This window comes from Argentina anserina, chromosome 2, assembly GCF_933775445.1.
Source record: "Argentina anserina chromosome 2, drPotAnse1.1, whole genome shotgun sequence".
NCBI classification, from domain to species: domain Eukaryota; kingdom Viridiplantae; phylum Streptophyta; class Magnoliopsida; order Rosales; family Rosaceae; genus Argentina; species Argentina anserina.
This window is the reverse complement of record NC_065873.1, coordinates 24,535,157-24,555,156: the sequence shown is the minus strand read 5'-3', so window position 1 is coordinate 24,555,156 and position 20,000 is coordinate 24,535,157. Positions and strand designations below refer to the sequence as shown.

The following is a 20,000-nucleotide window of genomic DNA, read 5'->3' as shown; positions in this document are numbered from 1 at the left end:
TGGAAATGTTTGAGATTGTGCACCACTAGAACTTCGGTTAAGATTAATGCAATTCATAAACATTAAATTAGCTGCCATGGTTGTTGCTAAAATTAGATGTAAGAGTACGCGTCGTTGGATGTACTCGTTTATAAAATTAGAGGGAGACATGAATGACAAAATTGCATGTAATTAACATTATTCAAATTTGCTCGGTAGTTTATTGATTTATTTATAGTAAGACGTGTATATATATATATATATATCAAATTATTAGGTAAAGAGCTGCTTAATTGTGAACCATTCTCTCAAGTCTCAAGTGCTAATTCCTGCAAATGCGAAAACTTGCTTTTCGGAGTCTATGATGCTTCCCTCCTGTGTAAAGGTGAAATTACTGAAGTCCTTATAGTCAAAATCTTTGAGAATTCGGGGATGTTCTTTATCCACTAGATCCTTTTCTGCCTTGATGATGGTACCTTCCAATGGACTTCCAAATGCTCCCAAAGAATATCGCTCTTTTTCTCCAGAAATCATCACCCTGTGCTTAAGGCGATGCATTCTTCCATTACTCCATGCCTGCATATCAATTTGACATTAATGTTCATGTTTAAGTTGTATTAATTATGGTTAAGAAGCTAGCTAACTACATATAATTAATTTGTACCATAAGTGGATCTCCAACAATAAAGAGGTAGGAGGTGGGAGACAGAGACAACTTGACCCATTGTCCATCCTTAGTTTCATATTCAAGCCCTGAAACTTGATCATCACACAGGATTGTGCTCACTAGTTTGTCAGTGTGAGGAGTGAGTCCATAGTGCCCATTTTCGTACAATCCCGATGGAGGTGCATCGTATTTCATCACACGCAACAACGTCTTACAAGGAATGATTGAGTTCAGTTTCTCTCCCAAACCATAACTATCAAGGATCATCATTTCAATCATTTCCTTCAGCTCGTCCAGCTTCTTCATCATAGTAACTACCGTGTCGCTGTAGGAACATACACAACCGAAATCAAAACAATACAAAAGAAGCCTACGTGATGGCATACAATTTTGACATGCATATTATGTTGCAAGGTGCGGAGGTCCGTACCTTAAGTTAAGGTACAAATTTTCATTTTTATCCACTTTTAGATCGAGTTTTCACATCTCCACCGTCCAATATCTAAGTTATAACGTATAGATCATCTCCACAAAATTTCAGCCAATTTCATGATAGTTAAGGTATTGAACTAATCAAAACCAATGGACGTATTGAATTTGCCGAACCTGAACCGTTCATATTTTGAGTAGAAAATCGAAGTTATGAGTACCTTAACGGTGATGGAATCGGCTGAAATGTTTTGGAGATGATCTATACATTATAAATTAGATATTGGACGGTGGAGATGTGAAAACTCGATCGAAAAGTTGGTCAAAAATGAAAATCCGTACCTTAAGCTAAGATAAGGACTTCCTTATCTGAAAAGCCCTGTGTGTGTGTCTATATATATATATATATAGTCCCCAAAACAGCGTATTGAAGTGTTACATGCAAAAGCAAAAACGAAAATACATATGGAAGTAAATGAGAATTAGTTTACCAAAAGTGGTTATGACCATTTGGCCACATCAAGTTAGTGAAGCTTTTAAAGGACTCAATGTTGGAGGAATCTTCAATGCCAAAACTCTCATACAAGGGAGTAGTGGGATACCGTCCGTAGTAACCATGGAAAGGCTTTGGATTAACATTCTTCTCCTTTGTCTCCACTGGAAGGTTGAAAAGTTGCCTTATCATAGCGAAGGTATCTCTCTTTAACTCGAGAGGTATCTTATCATACACTATTTCAAAGCAACCATGATTTTCACAAGCCTCTCTTACGTTCTTGCACAAACTGTACCACCCTTCAGTTCCTCGATCCAGTTCCGTTGAATTAATTGAGAAATCAATGGATGGAATCTGATAATGAGAATCAGAACCCATTTTCGAGTGATGTTGTGTGGAGAAAAGGAACGATATTCGTTAGGAGTATTTGCTTGTCTGTGAGCTAGCTAAGAGGCTAGGGTTAATCTATTTATATTGCTTGGCTCTTTCACTGATATTATTATATATAATTTATAAATACTTGTATATATCTAGGAAACACGAAAACGTGCATACACCCACGTTTCCCGCTTCCGAAGCGGAACCACTCCGGAACCACACCGGAAACGCCCGGAAACGTGCCGGAAACGCCCGGAAACGTGCCGGAAACGCCCGGAAACGCCCGGAAACGTTCGGAAACGTGTTTCCAGAAAAATGAGTTTTGGAAACGCGGTGGAAACGCGAGTTTCCAAAAAATAAAGGTTTTTTTATGTTTTTTTTATTTGAGATTTTGAGTTACTTAAATTAAAAATTTGTTATTATATTTATTTTTTTGTATAATTTATATATATTTATAATTTTTTTTTATTTTGACGTTTCCAAAACGTACCCGCTTCCTAAATTTTTTGAAAAACACGCTTCCGCGTTTCCAAACGTTTCGCTTCCACGTACCCGTATCCGATTCCGTGCAACCTAGGTATATATACAACCAAACACCTGCTTTCAAAGCTCTCTAGAATCAATATATGACGAATTGTCGACGATCGAACCTAGGAGTACCTAACCACTTAAACCTTCAAACAATATATGATTAAAAGGGATCAAACTTGGTTGCTCTATTACTTATTAGATTATCGTACTGTTGTAGTTTCAATTTCTGATATTGGATTTTGATGATTGGAGAGCTAACATTTTTTAGAATTGTGGCTGTTCGGAACATCCTAGAGTTACTACAAGTCTACAATCTTACATAAGCTTAGGGAAAACAAATCGGACTTTTTTCCGGACAAAGTGGAAGAATTAACATCACTGGTGTCATAAGATAGGCATGAAATATTTAAATATAGGAAAGCCTCAAATATGGTGGAGTGATTATTTAGTATATTAGGTCTCGGAGAAAATGAATCCCACCTCTACTTGGTCTTCACTCTTCACCTAAACAAACTATTGCATGATCCTTGTGGCTATTTGATTATTCTTTCTATTCAAAATCACATTTGATTCAAGTAATTCAACTCATATTTGGTGTCCCTTTTGTTGCTTTCCTTCCAAGTCAAGCTTCTATTACGCTTTTCATTTTTGGATTCTTATAAAAAAGTCCATTTAAACACCTTAATTTATAAAAAAACTCAAGCACTTTTTTAAAATTATAAAAAAGTCAGATGGTAAAAAAGCTTAAAGCATTGCCCATATATTTCTCACAAATTACAATTCGTGCCACTTAATTTGACCGGATAAGATCGCTATTCAATCTAGGCATTCACTGTAGCCTTCTCGTCAATGACTCGACGCTTCGAGGATTCACCAGCACGCCTCGCTGAGGCGGTTGTCAAAGGAGAAGGCAAGGTTGGAGACGCAGTAGTTGTGGCCTTAAAGGTCTGGGAAGGAGTGATGGTGGGGAAGAGTTGTCATCGGAGAAGGAGAGGGAGAGGCAAAGAGGGGCAAAGTGGAGGCAGAGCGTGTCGGTGTACGCCGCAATTCAAATCATGTCGACAGTGCAAAAGGGACGCATCAGTGGGAGCAAAAATGATGACAACGTCGGCTACTGTCGCATCAAAATTTCTAAACTAATGCAAGTTTATGCCTGTGTTTTATTGTTGTATTTGTGGTTGATTTGTTTTGAAATGGAGTAGAGGAATAGTAATTGGAGTTGGAATGTCGTAGGTGAATGTTCCCAAGATAAAGAAGACCTACTGCAAGAGCAAGGAGTGCAAGAAGTACACCTTACACAAGGTTACCCAGTACAAGACGAGTAAGGATAGTCTGGCTGCTCAGGGTAAGCGTCGTTATGATCACAAGTAATCTGGATAGTGGTTGTGACAGCAGGTGTGACAACAAATGTGACAGTGGTTGTGACAACAAATGTGACAGTGGTTGTGATAACATGTGTGACAGTGATTGTGATAGCATGTGTGACAGTGATTGTGATAGTATGTGTAACAATGGTTGTGACAACAAGTGTGACAATGGTTGTGACAGCCGGTGTGATAGGTAGTGTGACAGTGATTGTGACAACAAGTGTGACAGGAGGTGTGACATGTAGTGTGACATCAAGTGTGACAGGAGGTGTGACAGTGGTTGTGACATCGGTTGTGACAGGTAGTGTTACAATGGTTGTGACATGTAGTATTACAGTAGTTGCAACAGGTAGTATTACAGTGGTTGTGACATCGGTTGTGACAAGTAGTGTTACAACGATTGTGACATGTAGTATTATAGTAATTGTGACATGTAGTTTGACAGCGGGTGTGACATGCCGAGAGAAAATATCTAAATATGCGAAATGATGTTAAAATTCAAAGGAGATTGGTATGACTATACTCAGAATGAAGAGAAAAACTAGAATTTGGGAGCCTTAAGCTCTGATTGCGCCGGAATAGCTTGGAGCACCATTATGGACAACGACAGTCCCTTGCGAGGGTTCCTGCGCCTTTTACAATGGTCGGTTCGGAGTGGGTATGATATCAAATGAAAGAGGGGAGAAAGATCTTCTCAACCGTATGTCAAAGTTATGGCCATAATTCGAAGAAAAAAGAAAAAAGAGAAGATGAAGAAGAATAGTTAGAAAAATGGTAAAATTGTATGGAAAATATTTTAAAAGTGACTATTTTCTAATTTTGTTCCAACCTTATTAACTATTTTCTAATTTCTAATCACTTGAGATGACATTTTTAAAATTGAGAAATAAATTGTGACATTTTCTATTTTATAATTAAAAATGTACTTTTTTTTTTACCAAACGGAGATTCATGTCGACATTGTACCACTCAAACCCGTTCACAATTCATGTTCAACCACCATTGGATGTAAATTTAAGGGTTGAAAACAAAATAACTCTATTTTAAAAAGATTCTCCTCACCCTTAGATTTACATCTAATGGTGGTTGAGTATGAATTCATGATCAGCTACTGACCGTGTGAACGAGACTGTTGTACCACTAGATAAACGACATTGTCCTAGTTGAAACAAACAACCAATTTACAAACAAAACTTAATTAGATAAACTTGGGAGAAAAGCAAAACAATCCCAATTACAGTAGGAGCCCAGAAAGCTAGCAGCTGTTCCGGTGGCCGAAAGCCGCCACTCCTCTTTGGTGACACAAAATAATTGGATAAATCACAGAAAGACTAGGCCACCAGAATTTTTAACAACAGCCTGGTAAGAAACTAAATCACCCAATTGCAAGAATATTCAAGTTGATTCCATGCATCTTTTGGAATTGTTCAGAGAGTCTGCTCTACATTCTTTTCATCCTTACAAGAAGCATCACAAGATGTCTATTTTCTCTATTCTTGGTATCTCACAACTGTCTGCCAATGCTACCAGCTTCATCTCGTCTTTTGATTAAAGGTTTATTGGCTGAGGGTTTGCTATTTTCTAGGGGTTTTATATCTATGGTTTTGCATGTGTGGGTGTACACATGCCGGATTGAGCTTTTGTTTATCTTCTTTGTTGGAGTTTATCAGACGTAGGAGGTCAGGTTTTTTGCTCCCCTCATTTGTTAAAGAAATAAATAAATAAAAAATTATGACAAAAAAAAAAGTTGATCCCATGCATCAAGAAAATCTCAAACCCATTCAAAACACCAAATAACACATGCACCAACCGCATAACACCTCCTAATTATAGGGTTTTCGGGTGTTTATCACGCATCTTTATTTGTCGCAGATATATACAAAGTTGTGGAGAGAGCTAGATAGCAAGTCGATCAGCTACTGATTCCTGCAAAAGACCAAATATGCATAGCTGACTCCGCGGCAGCCATTGCTTCCTCTGAAGTGCTATACTTGGTGAAATCCATATACTCAAAGTCTTTAAAGAGTTGTGGATGTTCTTCATCCACTAGCTCCTTTGGTGCCTTGATGATGGTACCCTCTACTGGAATTGCAAATACTCCTAACGAATATCGTTCTTTTTCTCCACACATCATCACTCGATGCTTTGCAGAATGCATTCTTCCATTACTCCAGGCCTGCAAGTAAATAAGATCTAATTAGTCTTCACGGGTGTTTGTTTAAGCGCAAGTAGTGAAGTACATTTACAATTTTGCAGTAGACATACAGGGAGAAGCCTTAAATGAGTTAGAACTTAGAAACAAGTTATTTAGTACATGTACCATAAGAGAATCTCCAACAATGAAGACAAAGGAACTAGGAGGCAGAGATAACTTGATCCATTGTGATTTGTCTTTAGTTTCAAATTCAAGACCTGAAACTTGATCGTCACAAAGTATTGCAGTTAATTGTTTGTCAGTGTGAGCATTGAGGCCATTCACATACTCCCCTGATGGAGGTAAACCGTATCTCGATACTCTCAGCTTCGTCTCGCATGCCATGATTGAATCTTGATTTTCTCCCAAACCATAGCTATCAAGAATCATCATTTCAATCATCTCATGCAGCTCATCCAGCTTGTTCACCATTCCAATCACAGTGTTACTGTCGTAATGAAACAAAATCAGAAAAGCATGAGTACCCTGAAGTTTAAACCACAAAATAAGAACAAACATATATAAAACTAACAATTTGCTTATGCATAAAGTAAAGAGAAAATACAAGAAAACTTCTTACAGGAACTGATCATGACCATCAGGCCACATTTTTTCTGTGAAGCTTGTAAGGGATTCATAGTTGGAGGCATCTTCAATAGCAAAGCTCTCGTACAAGGGAGCAACGGGGTGCTGTCCATAATAGCCATGGAACGACTTTGGATTGACATCTTGTTTCTTTGTCTCAAGTGGAAGGCTGAAAAATTCCCTTGTCACAGAGAAAGACTCTGCTGATAACTCCAGTGGTATTTTATCATATACTAATTCAAAAAATCCATAATTTTCACAAGCCTCCCGAACCCTCTTGCACAAACTGAACCACTTTTCAGTTCCACGGGCCAGTTTAGCTGAACTGGTTGAGAGGTCTATGGTCGGAATTTGGTAATGAGAATCTGAACCCATTTTTTTTATGAATGATTGCTTCTTTGTTAGAGATAATTATTTATAGTACATAGTTCTTGAAGTGACAATGAGTTAAAACAAACAGCCCATTTTCAAATTGTCCAACACATCCCAAAACTGGAATCAATGATCATCTCAGACAGGACTCCATCAGATTAAAAGAAAAAAAAACACAGAGGAGGGGGACCAAAATGGCAAAAACAAAAACCTCCCAATCCAAAAGGACATAAGATCTAATGTTTAACTAAAAACTAATGGGGAGAGCTGAAAGCTTAGATCATAGATGATAGATCTACTATGATCTTGTGTTTTGATGACCATTTGGAGATTAGACCTCATATAATACGGTATTTCCTTTCAATTATTGTACGGGAAAGAAGGGACCATTCTCCTGGTCCCAAATACCTACTTGGTGACATAAAATTTAACTTTGCACCACCGACTTATATTTGCATCAGCTAACACAAGCATGTAACCAGAAATATATTAGAATAGAATAAAAAAGATGATTTGCTATCTGGTATTTCAAATATGCTAACATCAGTAGTGACATATATGTGCTAGGCCTGCACATAATTATATTGTGAAATCATTTAGTAAACCACAAAGATGTAGACTTTTATTATATTAGACAAAAGTACAGAAATATATGCAATTAACAGGATTGCTAATTCATACCAGATGGTATTAAGGAATCATATGCTTAAATATCCAGAGAAGTTTGCATTTAATATTAATTGGAAAACAACCTGAATTATAAACATACAAAAAATCTGAAAATGATTGCAGTTGCCTTGGGAATGAGGAGCAGTGAAGTATATAGGAGTTTACCGACACTAAAGCTTAAGTCAATTCCAAGTGATGAGGTTGTAAATTTACTACGATCTAGGATACACAATAAGGATTCAGATGATGTGTAGAGGAGCTTCAAAGTTTAGCACTATCAGTACTAGATACTAAGATACAATAGATATTTAAATACTGGAATAACTGGATGGTTACTTCAATACAAATTAACAGCCGATAATATTGATATTTTGCTCTTTCTTTGTGTCACATTGTTGTGTAACTTGCATGTTAAGCTAAAGATGAAGATACGGGTAGAGCATTTAACCTAATAATTGCTCTAGACATATAGTGGTAGAGAGCGGAGCAAACATAGAAGGTGGTTCAACATCATTTAGTAAACATCTGCTTCATCAAATTCAAAGAATCCTGGAACCTGAAGATCTTTTATTCACCAGAAAGGAAATTGCAAATACACAACTTTTAGCAGCAAGAATAAGGGTAAGCTCATCCTTCATAAGATAAAAAGTAGCTTGTGAACTTCTGCTGTCAGGTGCTGATTCCAGCAAATGCAAAAACTTGTGTTTCTAAGTCTATGGCCCTTGTTTTGGGTGAGTGGGAGAACTTGGAAAATTCCATATAGTCAAAGTCCTTAAGAATTCGAGGATGTTCTTCATCTACTAATTCCTTTGGTGCCTTGATGATAGTACCCTCTAATGCAATTGCAATTGCTCCTAAAGAAGACAGTTCTTTTTCTCCATGCATCATCACTCGATGCTTCACTGAATGCATTCTTCCATTGCTCCATGCCTGCAAGTGAGGGTCCATGACACATCATTAGTCGATGTTTAATTTGTATCAGATATGTTCTAACTGATTATATTAACGTACTAAAGTGAGAGGTTCTATTTGTAATCACTGCCATAAGAGGATCTCCAACAATAACCTTGGCATAGATCGAACTCACGAGCCCCTTATAATGATCCAATGAATCCTTGGTCTGAAATTCGAGTCCTGAAACTTGATCATCACAAAGGATTGTGCTTAATAGTTTGTCAGTGTGAGCTTGGAGCCCCTGCATGTACTCCTCAGAGGGAGGTGAGCTGTATTTCATGATTCGAAACAATGTCTTACATTCCATGATTGAATTTAATTTTTCTTTCAAACCATAACTATCAAAGAATCATCAGTTCAATCATAGCCTTCAGTTCATCCAGATGCTTCATCATATCAACTACAGTCTGGCTGCATCAACAAGAAGAGAAAAAAAACCGCATGTCACGTAACCATACATTGAAGGACACATTCAAGTTTACAAATGTTGAAATAGGCAATATAATGGAAACAGTGCTCAATTACCTAAAATGGTCATGACCATTAGTCCACATTAGTTCTGTGAAACTTCTAACAGAATCATAGTTGGAGGCATATTCAAGTACACAGCTCTCATACAAAGGAATGCTTGCATACTGTCCATAGTAACAATGGTAAGGCTTTGGATTCACATTCTTTTGCTTTGTCTCAACAGAAAGGCTGAAAAGATGCCTTATCATAGAGAAGGTCTCAGCTTTTAACTGCAGAGGTATCTTGTCATATACTATTTCAAAACAACCATAGCTTTCACATGCCTCTCGAACCCTCTTGCACAATTGGTTCCACTTGTCAGTTCCTGGGTCTATCATTAATTAATTGAGTGGGAACTCTATGCTGAGAATTTGGTTTTGAAATTCTGAACCCATTTTGTACTATTTCTCTTGGAGGGTGTATATTGACAATAGTGTATCTCAAATGTAGCACTTCCTTTGTGTTTCTGGTGAAGACCTTATTGTTGGTGTTATATTTAATTATTTATAAGTTGCACAGCTCTAGCACTGACAATGATATACATCCAAATACCTATTTTCTGATATCAATTGCCGGAGCATGCAGATGTTATTTAGTCTGTAATTTTGAACTTGAAAGGGATATCTGGAAGCTTTAATAGATTATCAGCCATTGTATAAGGATCTTAGGCTTCGAGGATAAGTCCATTATACTTGAAGCCTGTTTAGAAAGTCCAAGAACAGTATAAGCTCAAACATATACCAATCATATAACACAAGGATATTAAGAAGTAGAGGTTAGACATAAGCTACCTAGCAACAATCATAGAGTTTTCCAAAGAATAAAGTTTTGACATAAGCTAAAATAAAAATATGACATATCGTTGGTAGGTGCATAGTTAATAGTAGAAATCATTCAAACAATTGCAAAACCAGGATGAATAGTTCTTGAGGAAACTACACTTCTTTTCCATAACTTGCCCCTTTCTACTTGTTCAGATTCAGATGTCTTCAGTGAGTGTCAAACATAGCTTAAGGCTGATACAAGACTTTAAAGCAGAGTTTGCACTGAAAAAGCACGGAAATGCTATAAAAAAGTTCTTAAACACAAATGTAAAGCAGATAGTGTTGTAAACTAGTATTTCTCATCTGTGGAGGAGCTAGTCAATTATTGGTTTAGGCCAGCAAACTTGCGTTCAATTTTAGTGCTAACTAATCCCAGCAAAGGCAAAAATTTGCATTTGTGTGTCGATAAACCTTCCTTCATCTGAGTAAAAAAACTTGCTAAAGTTTGTATAGTCAATGTCCTTGAGGATGCGGGGATGTTCTTCATCTACTAGCTCCTTAGGTGCCTTGATGATGGTACCTTCTACTGGATCCACAAATTGTCCCAAAGAGTACCGTTCCTTCTCTCCACTCATCATCACTCGATGCTTTGCAGCATGCATTCTACCATTACTCCATGCCTACCAGTGATCATGGTTAACTATACTTTGGTTTATAAGTCATCAAATGTTAAACATTGGGTGTTAGTCACATTTTAAGGCATAACCAGTTGCATATATAGGTGTTGCCACTTACCATAAGGAGATCTCCAACGATGAAAACCAAGGAGGTAGGAGAGAAAGAAAGCTTGACCCATTTTCCATCCTTTGTTTCGATTTCCAGCCCTGAAACTTGATCATCACAAAGGATTGTGCTAAGTGCTTTGTCAGTGTGAGCATGGAGGCCCTGCATGTACTCCCCCAAGGGAGGAGAGCTGTATTTCATTATCCTTAGCAGTGTCGCAGATGTCAAGATCGATTTTGAGTTATCTCCCAAACCATAACTATCAAGAATCATCACTTCAATCATATGTTTGAGCTCATCTAACTTCTTCACCATAGAAATTACAGTGTTGCTAAGAGAACAATAACAAACAAATAAAAAAAATTAACAAAACCATAAAAAAGACTAAACTTTGACATAGGCTAAGACTGATGAGATTTTATTACCAAAACTGGTCATGACCATTAGGCCACATTAGTTGTGTGAAGCTTCTGAGGGATTCATAGTTGGAGGAATCTTCAAGGCCAAAGCTCTCAAACAAGGGTAGTTTTGAATTCTGTCCAAGGTAACCGCCATAAGGCCTTGGATTACAATACTTCTTCTTTGTCTCCAGAGGAAGGCCAAAGACTTGCCTAATCATAGAGAAGGTCTCTGCTCTTAACTGCAGAGGTATCTTGTCATACACTATTTCAAAGAAACCATTGTTTTCACAAGCCTCTCGAACTCTCTTGCACAAACTGTACCACTCTTCTGTTCCTCGGTCCACTTCCGATGAATGGTTTGAGAAATCTATGGTAGGAATCTGGTATTGACACTCGGAACCCATTTTCTATTAATTCTCCACTTTTGCTTTCTTTCTTTTTCAGTGTTTCTGATGAACTGCTTTTCTTTGTTTGAGTCTTTGAGAGGGTTTTGTTTGAGTGCACATCTTGATAGCTAAGAGACAATAATAAAATAATTATCAGACTCGAGGCTGTTAGGTTAATCTAAGAATTACTACTAGTCTACAAGAAATTATATTATAAAATGTCAATTATACAACCTACTATCCTAAATTAAGAAATTCTCAGAATCTGGTGTACAGTCAGAACCCATTTTCTACTATCTGTCCTAGATTTCTTTATGTTTGAGTCTTTTAGGAGGGTTTTGATATAAAACCAGATACCCAACTTCAAGTTATATGCTTGATAATGAATGTTTAGTTATATGCATACCAACTACTATATAAGGTATGACAACCCAAGATCTCTATCAGCTCAAACAATATGATGCTAGCTATAAAACAACATATCTAATGCATTATTAAGTGGAAAAAATGCAATTGTATCGGTCCGCGTAGGTAGAGCTTTGACATAAAATCAAGCATCCATAGAGCTTTGACATGTCCTTTCGTGGGGGGGGGGAAATATGATGCTAGCTATAAAACAACATATCTAATGCATTATTAAGTGGAAAAAATGCAATTGTATCGGTCCGCGTAGGTAGAGCTTTGACATAAAATCAAGCATCCATAGAGCTTTGACATGTCCTTTCGTGGGGGGGGGGGGGGGGGGGGGGGTGTGAATAGGTCTTGAAAACTTGTGTAATGACCCGATTTTTCGGAGTCAAATTAATTAAGTTCTTAGAAATTAATAGAGTTTGTAAAATTTAATAAACCGCATTTGTTCGCTTCGCGACGTTGTTAGTCGAAAACGGAACCGTTATCGGAAATTTTAATTAGGAAAACGTTACGTTTTCGCGACGCGAGAATCGACTTTTACTCCGTCGCTCGTTTGTTAAAACTTCCTTCACGAAAGTTGTAGAGCTCGTCGATACAAGTTCGTGGAAACATTACGCGTTCTAATCAGACATCGTACGTGAAAGTTATTAACGACAGAAGTTAATTTCCGATTTTGGAAGTGGGTATAAAAAGGAGATTTTGAGAATTAGGGTTTCCATTTTCGGAAACCCTTTCTCTCACCCACCTCCCTCTCCTTTTCTCTCGCTCTCTCGAATCGCCATCGGCGATCCACCACCTCCGGCCTCCGTGGCTCTCACCGCCACTCCCACAACCTCCGCAAGCACGACCACAGCAAACCCTGAGCAGGACGTGTCCTCCCTCGCCGCCGTTCACCATGCCAAAGCTCCTCCGTCAATCTGCAACTCAACGCCGTCCAGTTCCCACCTCCAGCGACGCAAGGGCTCGAAGGATAGCTCATCTCCACCTCTCCTTACCCCCGGAGCCACCTACGACGAGATTGGAGCTCGATTCGCCCCTCGCCGCTGCTCGATTTCACCGCCACGGAGTATCAAGCACCTCTGGCGATCTTCTCAGTGGTTCTAAGCCTTATCGAGGTAAGGGTTTGCTTGATTGATTGTTTGGTGTGTTTGTTGTTGAATTGGTGGCGATTTGGTGGAGGATCGGAGGAAGAGGAGCGGAGAGAATACCGCCGCCTTAGGCGGCGCGTGAGGGAAGGTGAGTGGTGCAGGAAGAGGAGGAAGAAAGAAAGAGATTTGGGCGGTAGTGGGCAAGCCACAAGCGCCGGTTTGCGTGGCGCGTGAGCTCCACGCGCTGCCACGGTGGAGAGGTGCGTGAACAGTGATTTTCAAACAGTAATTTTTGGTATAATTATTTTACGTATAGTGAATGTAAAAAAATAATTTATGTACAGTAAATGTAAATTTATTTTACGTACGGTGAATGTAAAATTATTTTACACAGTAATTGTAAAAATAATTTCTGAAGGATAAATCGATAATTATTATTTACTGAAAGAGTATATACGATGGAATAGTACATGGATATACAGGAATACATAAATAGTATTACACGTACATAAATACATAAATAGTATGTACTTGTACAGTAATACGTGAATAGTAATTGTGTGAACAGTAATTTCGTACAAACCAGAAATTGCTGAACAGTAAAACATTATTACTGTTTCGGCATTTAAGGTTTTACGTAACGCTTCTAAATTCACTTCTTATCTATTCTAGGTGATCGACACAACAAGTAAAGGATTCGAGTTCGGAATTGTGAAATTATGCTCATAAATATAAGGTGAGTAAAATCCCATAGTGACGAATATACCCTTACAGAGATTCATAATTACGCTAAATTAAGAAGAATGAACTATGATACGTATATGATTTAGTGGATTGTGTATGTGTATAATTGGTAAAATAGGTACATATATATGGTTTGCTATATTATATACTGTCGAAATTTCCGGTTGCGAATAAGTTCATTATAGCGTTAATATTTATTTATTTGAGTATGTCACTTTGATTTGTACAATATCATGTGATGATTGTTTGTACGTGATTTTAACTTGAGTTATGTTAAAACGTTTTGTGGTATGTGGACCTATCTTCGGACGTGTTGGCATGTCGGAACCTAGCATTGGCCGGGCGACAGTTACGATACAGTTAGAGTTCTAGTCTGTCTGTTGGGGTACTAACATGAGGGGTAACAGAGGTGTACCAGCGCTTATGAGTACTCATATTTTGGATATTGGGTGGCAAGTGGTTGCCCAATATCGGGCGGCGTACTACATAATGGGTAACAGAGGTGTACCAGCGCTTATGAGTACCCATATTATAAATGTATTTGGGTAAACAGAGGGGTTGCCCGATTTCTCATGAGCACGTATATTTTCATATATTATTAGACAACCAGATGGGTCGTCCAATAACTCATGAGAGCATTTATGATTGATGCTTTATGTAATTTCTTATGCATTTATATGCAAGTTATATTGTTGTTTTACTCATACGAGCTGCAAAGCTTACCGGGTTTGTATTTATAATCCCGGTGCACCTATTTGATGGTGTAGGGATAGTTTCGCATGTGTGGATTTGCAGAATCGACGGACAACTCTGAAGACTTTGAAGTTGTTTCATTTTATCTTGTGGTGAGGATTGAGAGGATTTTACATTTCAATTTGATATAATGCTTGAATTATAAATTTGGGTTGTAATAATCAATTTAACTGAGTCGTACCATGAACTCAGTAATGATCCGCTGTGACATTAAAATAATTTCGATTTATTGAGATTGTTTTAGAGTTTTTCATGGCTTTGAATTCGAGTTTCATACTTAAAATTTCGGGGTCGTGACAACTTTTTCGTTAAAATCCGCTTTTAGGGATAGCAAGAGTTAGTGTTATCTTGTGTGGCAGAAGTACGAAAATAAAAAGTGCAGAAATAAACAAATAACACCAAGATGTTTTTTACTCGCAAAAACCCTGTAACAGGGAGAAAAACTACATGCCCCTTACTCCTGAGGGACAAACATTTCAACTATGTGAAACAACACTTCTTACAAGACTAATAGCAACCTAGATAGGTGACCGCAGTACTATCATGTCTAGACTCTATCTAGTCTACAACATGTTCTATCTCTCATAACACTAAGTTTATGTTTACATATGAAAAAGTCACTCAAAATTCAGCTCTGAACACAGCCAACACTTATCTAGTTCACAATAAGCATTGCAACACATCTCACAAGATAACAACTCCTTAGGGATAGCCAACCACGTTACTATCTTGTCTCTACTCACCTAGTCTAAGAACTCAGCTATTTTGTCTCTCTTGTCTCAAAGTGTTTACTCACACATATATATCAGAAGCTTCAATCTTGAATTCAGCTACAACTCAGCTGATTCAGTTGTTAACACTTCCGTGGTTGCTTGCACTACCTACACCACACAAAGTATGCATGTGCAAATGATATGAGTTTACAAAGAATGTTTTGTGTCCAGCTCCAAGATTTATAATCACAAGAAAAACTTGGAGCAACAATGGACAGAGCAAGGGAACTTAATCCTAACAAAAGAAAAATGCAATACTACATTTTTAACAACCTAGACAACCTAACCAAAACAAACGTATAAAGTGACTCCAACTAAATTGACAAAAGTCATGGTTGAAAACCAAATGGCTTTTATCATATACTAGAAAGATATGATTCAGCATGAAACATGGACATTGAATGCTAAAGATTACAAGGACAATGACCAAGATAATATTAGATTTACAAGGACAAGAAAATATGAAGAACAAGAGATCACAAATATCTCTAGAAATCTAAGATAATTTATGTCAAAGACAAGAGTATGGCAAGAACACAACTCCTTAAAACAAGCATGATTTTAGGGAGAAGATTGTAAGAGATGCATATGCAGATATGCTTGCTGGCACAATACGTAACCAAAAGAGAAAAAATCTTGTCATAGACAAGATTCCATATAATAAGGAAATGTCATCTCGTCTGAGAAGTTACGAATCAAAAGGTATTTGGACATTTTTAGAAAATAGTATAAATGGGGGAATTAAAGAGAAATTTAGGAGAAAAATCAGAAATTCGGATTGTGCATTGTTCACCCGAAAACCCAGATTTTTTTCTCCCGAGCGGCCGACTTTGGGCCGCCGGATCTCCGCCGTCCGGCCACCAAAGACTGGCGCACCGGTCCCATTTGAAAGGTTGTTGCGTCCCCTGTCGATTGGTGGCAGCGACACCCGCCATCTCGCCGTCGTTTGGGAGCGGTGAAGCCTGGAAGTTCTTCCGAAAGTGCACAGTTCGCCGGATCTCCTTCCTCCGGCCACCAATTGGTAAGATTCTTATCCCATTTTGAAGGTCTCCTTCCATACTACAAACTCTCCAAAAGATTTACCCAAATCGTTTTGTGCTAGGAGAATTGAAGAAAATAAATCCTAGAGTTTAAATTGGGGCTTTTCGGTTTTTTGTTAAATTGAAGTGTTTAGGCTCGGATTTGGACTTTGTGGTGAATTAGAAATTTGTTAGGAATGTCATTTAAATTGTGGTGGTGAAATTTAGTGGTCATTGGTGGTGGTCAGAAAACGGTGGCGGCGCATGAACAGTGATTTGTGAACAACGTTTTATGAACAGTGTTCAGCTATAATGAATCGTCACCTGAAATTTTACGTATCGTTTTCTAAGTACTTTATCGTGCTATTAGGTGACCGATGAAACGAGTACGCGAATTGCTCTCGGTGTCGTGAAAGTTGCACGCAGGAAATAAAGTGAATAAACCTCACAATGATCATTATGATCGAAGTAGTGTTATAGTTATTGAATTTTTTTTGAGTTGTAAACATAGTCATTGTATCACTAGCTTATAAAATTTGTTCTAAAAATATGTTTTGGCTTAAATTACGTGAACTTGATCATCTACGGTTCATGGGTAAGTGAAACACTATTTTAATAAATGATTTTAAAATGTTTTAGTGATTATGGACTATGGTGAATGTGAGTAAATCTCACTATGACAAGTCTACCCTTGTTGGTGACTCATATTTACGATTTCTTAAAAAGAGTGAACTGTGACATCTATATAATATAGTGGGTTGTGTATGTGTACAAAAATGGTAAATATGATACATATATATGGGTTGCTATATTATATAATGTTACGGTTCTTATTTCAAAATGAGATTATATTGTGGTGACGATATTTATATTGTTGTACAAGAGTCGCTTGGTTGTAGTATATAAACATGTGTTGATTGTTATATTGTACGTGGTTTTAACATTAAGTCTTGTTAAAACGTTTTCTGGTCTACGGACGTTGTTGGCAGTAACCAGAACTAAGCCTTGGCCGGGTGTCGATTACGATTCAGTTAGAATTCTAGTCTGTATGTCGGTGTACTGCATGAGGGGTAACAGATGGGTACCTGGGTCTCATCAGTACCCATGTTTCAAATGATTTTTGGTAACCAGATGGGTTGCCCAGTATTTTTCGGTGTACTGCATGAGGGGTAACAAATGGGTTGTTTGGGTCTCATGAGTACTCATGTTTTTTAGTGATATTGGGTAACATATGGGTTGCCCAGTGTCACATGAGTACGTTTGTCTTTAAATGTTATCTGTCATATTTCCTTTGTATGTGATGTATGTTATACTGTTGGTCTACTCATACGGGCTGAAAATCTTACCAGGTTTGTGTCACAATTCCGGTGCACCAATTCGATGGTGTAGGGGGATAGTTCTGCATGTTGGGATTAGAAGATTCGGAGGGCTTACTCTGAAGATTTTTTTCTTCTGTTTGTTGGTGAGGATTGAGTGGATTTTACATTTCCATTGGTTATAATACTGAGGTATAAACTGATTATGTATTATTTAAGTCGACTGAGTCATGCTAGGGACTCAGTTTCGATACACTGTTATTATAAGATGATTTCAATATATTTGAGATTGTTTTAGAGTTTTCATGGCTTCGAATTCGAATTTTTATCATTCTAAATGTCGGGGCTGTGACAGTTTGAGAAAAAAAGAAGAAAATATATTGACATTAACTTAGGAACAAATATCCACAAATTGGAAAAGTTGTGGCACACATGTAATGTTATTATTTAACAAACAATAAGTTAGAAATAATGAACCAACTTATGGGTAAATGAGTTGTGCTAAATATGAAAAAGAGAGTATGAATTCAGCAGAGTAACCCAAACAATCAACTTGTGGCACACAACTCAATACATTAAGTTGAATTCGAAATACCCAAAAACAGCCGGGATGGAAATCAAGTTTGTCATCCTATACGAGAAAACATGATATGCATATGTATGCTTTTACTTTGGGCCATGATACTTCAATGAAAGTTGTGTTTTGTCCTTAAGAATGATTGCCAATAAACTTGTACTTAGATATTTCTCACGTGGAATCATTCAAATGGTTAATACACAAAGATATAGACTTCTTTTTGGAATGAAACATACAGCTCCATATATGTTTATATATAATTTAGTATTTCACAGGTTAATTTGACAGAAATGGCATGATTATCCATTTCAAATGACATAAACTGTAACACCAAACATCTGCTGAAAAACAAGCAAAGAATCAAATGAAAATTTCAGCCTTTCAGATGAAAGCAAACCTCATCTGCCAGCATCTGCTAGTTTCAACTTTCATGTTGAAGATTACATTTTGTATTCCACAATGGTAATCATGAACTCATCAACCCCGTTTTCATTCCAACCAACTTAGACCTCCCTAGTGATAGTTGTACAACTTTGAACCCGGCCTCAGACGAGTATGCTGGTGACAATTTTGGCTTCAACACTCCTGTTCTCAGCTATATAAGTGATATTCTTCTTGAAGAGGACATTGAGTATAAGCCCTGTATCTTGCATGACTGTTTCGCCCTCCAAGCTGCTGAGAAGTCTTTCTATGATGTCCTTAATTAAACTTAATACTTGGCCATATGATCTATTTATATGTGATTAGCATCTGCGGTGGTAAATAAAAGAAAATGGACTCGGAGGCCGTTTGGATTATCCTAGAACACTAGGAGCTTAGATAATACGACATCTACTATATAACAAATGGAAACATCAGGTTACACAGATATGCGACTTTCTATTTCCCCACTACAGCTCAACTTACACTTTAAGTAATGTACAAGAAAGTAGGTAGATACCATAAGGAAATGGTTGTACAGCAGTAAAAATTGAAATCCCCTATACTTTTTTGCTCTGGCTGTTGAAATGTTGTATCATCAAGAAAAGGAAATTAGCAGCTACAGAGTTTGTAGCAACAAAGAAAATACATTGACATCACCTTCATCCAAGAATTAAAGCTAACAACTAGCTTGTTAACTTATGCTGCCACCAAGGGCGTAGAGCAGATATAAAACTTGCTTTTTTCCGAGTCCATGGCCCTCTTTCAGGTGAGTAAGGGAAAATAGTAAACTTCTTGAAAGACAAATCCTTCTTAATTGGGGGATTTCTTCATCTCCTAACAACTTTGGTGCCTTGATGTTGGTGTACTCTACAAGAAATGCAAATGTTCCTAAAGAATATTGCATCACTCAGTGCTTCACTGCATGCATTCTACATTTCTACCATTGCTCCATGCCTCCGAGGACCAAAACACATCATTGCTAAATGCTATTTTTTATTCATAAATAAAGCAGTTAATCATAATATGTACCATAAGAGCATCTCCAACGATAAAGATATAGGAAACGGGAGATACATACAAGTATCACATTGTCCATCCTTGGTTTGAGCCAGGAGCCAGATAACTAGGCTCATCATAGAGAAGGTCTGCAAACTGGTAGAAAATGTGGCATTTTATATTGGAACTCTTCTTTATTTCCAAGCAATATGCAGATACAACTTTTTTAAAAAGAGCTGATCAGCAATTTACAACTAAAGTGCTATTCCAGCAAATGCAAGAACTTGGATTTCTGTGTCATTGTAAACTTCCAATCATCAGCTAAAGTTAAAATAGTACGTTATTAAAGGGATGATACCCCTTGGCCAACGGATATCAGATCAAACCGAGCAAATCTTTAATTGATCTTCTATCATTAGCTTCAAGTATTTAACTTGT

At 37.5% G+C, this 20,000-nt stretch overlaps 3 protein-coding genes and 1 pseudogene across 3 annotated transcripts; all 4 read right to left on the bottom strand.

Annotated features, from left to right (window-relative positions):
* Positions 1-294: 294 nt before the first annotated feature.
* LOC126784832 (probable 2-oxoglutarate-dependent dioxygenase AOP1) lies at positions 295-1,946 on the bottom strand. Its single transcript, XM_050510342.1, has 3 exons — positions 1,567-1,946; positions 644-971; positions 295-555 (listed from the first exon to the last, which is right to left on the bottom strand). The coding sequence occupies exons 1-3, from the start codon at positions 1,944-1,946 to the stop codon at positions 295-297; spliced, it is 969 nt and encodes a 322-aa protein (XP_050366299.1).
* Positions 1,947-5,646: 3,700 nt separating this feature from the next.
* LOC126784456 (probable 2-oxoglutarate-dependent dioxygenase AOP1) lies at positions 5,647-7,121 on the bottom strand. Its single transcript, XM_050509919.1, has 3 exons — positions 6,619-7,121; positions 6,165-6,486; positions 5,647-6,020 (listed from the first exon to the last, which is right to left on the bottom strand). Exons 1-3 carry the CDS (start codon positions 6,996-6,998, stop codon positions 5,757-5,759), a joined length of 966 nt encoding a protein of 321 aa, XP_050365876.1. The 5' UTR covers positions 6,999-7,121; the 3' UTR covers positions 5,647-5,756.
* Positions 7,122-8,333: 1,212 nt separating this feature from the next.
* LOC126784702 (probable 2-oxoglutarate-dependent dioxygenase AOP1) lies at positions 8,334-9,523 on the bottom strand (annotated as a pseudogene).
* Positions 9,524-9,955: 432 nt separating this feature from the next.
* On the bottom strand, positions 9,956-11,538 carry LOC126783780 (probable 2-oxoglutarate-dependent dioxygenase AOP1). Its single transcript, XM_050509311.1, has 3 exons — positions 11,101-11,538; positions 10,688-11,006; positions 9,956-10,572 (listed from the first exon to the last, which is right to left on the bottom strand). The coding sequence occupies exons 1-3, from the start codon at positions 11,478-11,480 to the stop codon at positions 10,315-10,317; spliced, it is 957 nt and encodes a 318-aa protein (XP_050365268.1). The 5' UTR covers positions 11,481-11,538; the 3' UTR covers positions 9,956-10,314.
* Between the last annotated feature and the right edge of the window lie 8,462 nt (positions 11,539-20,000).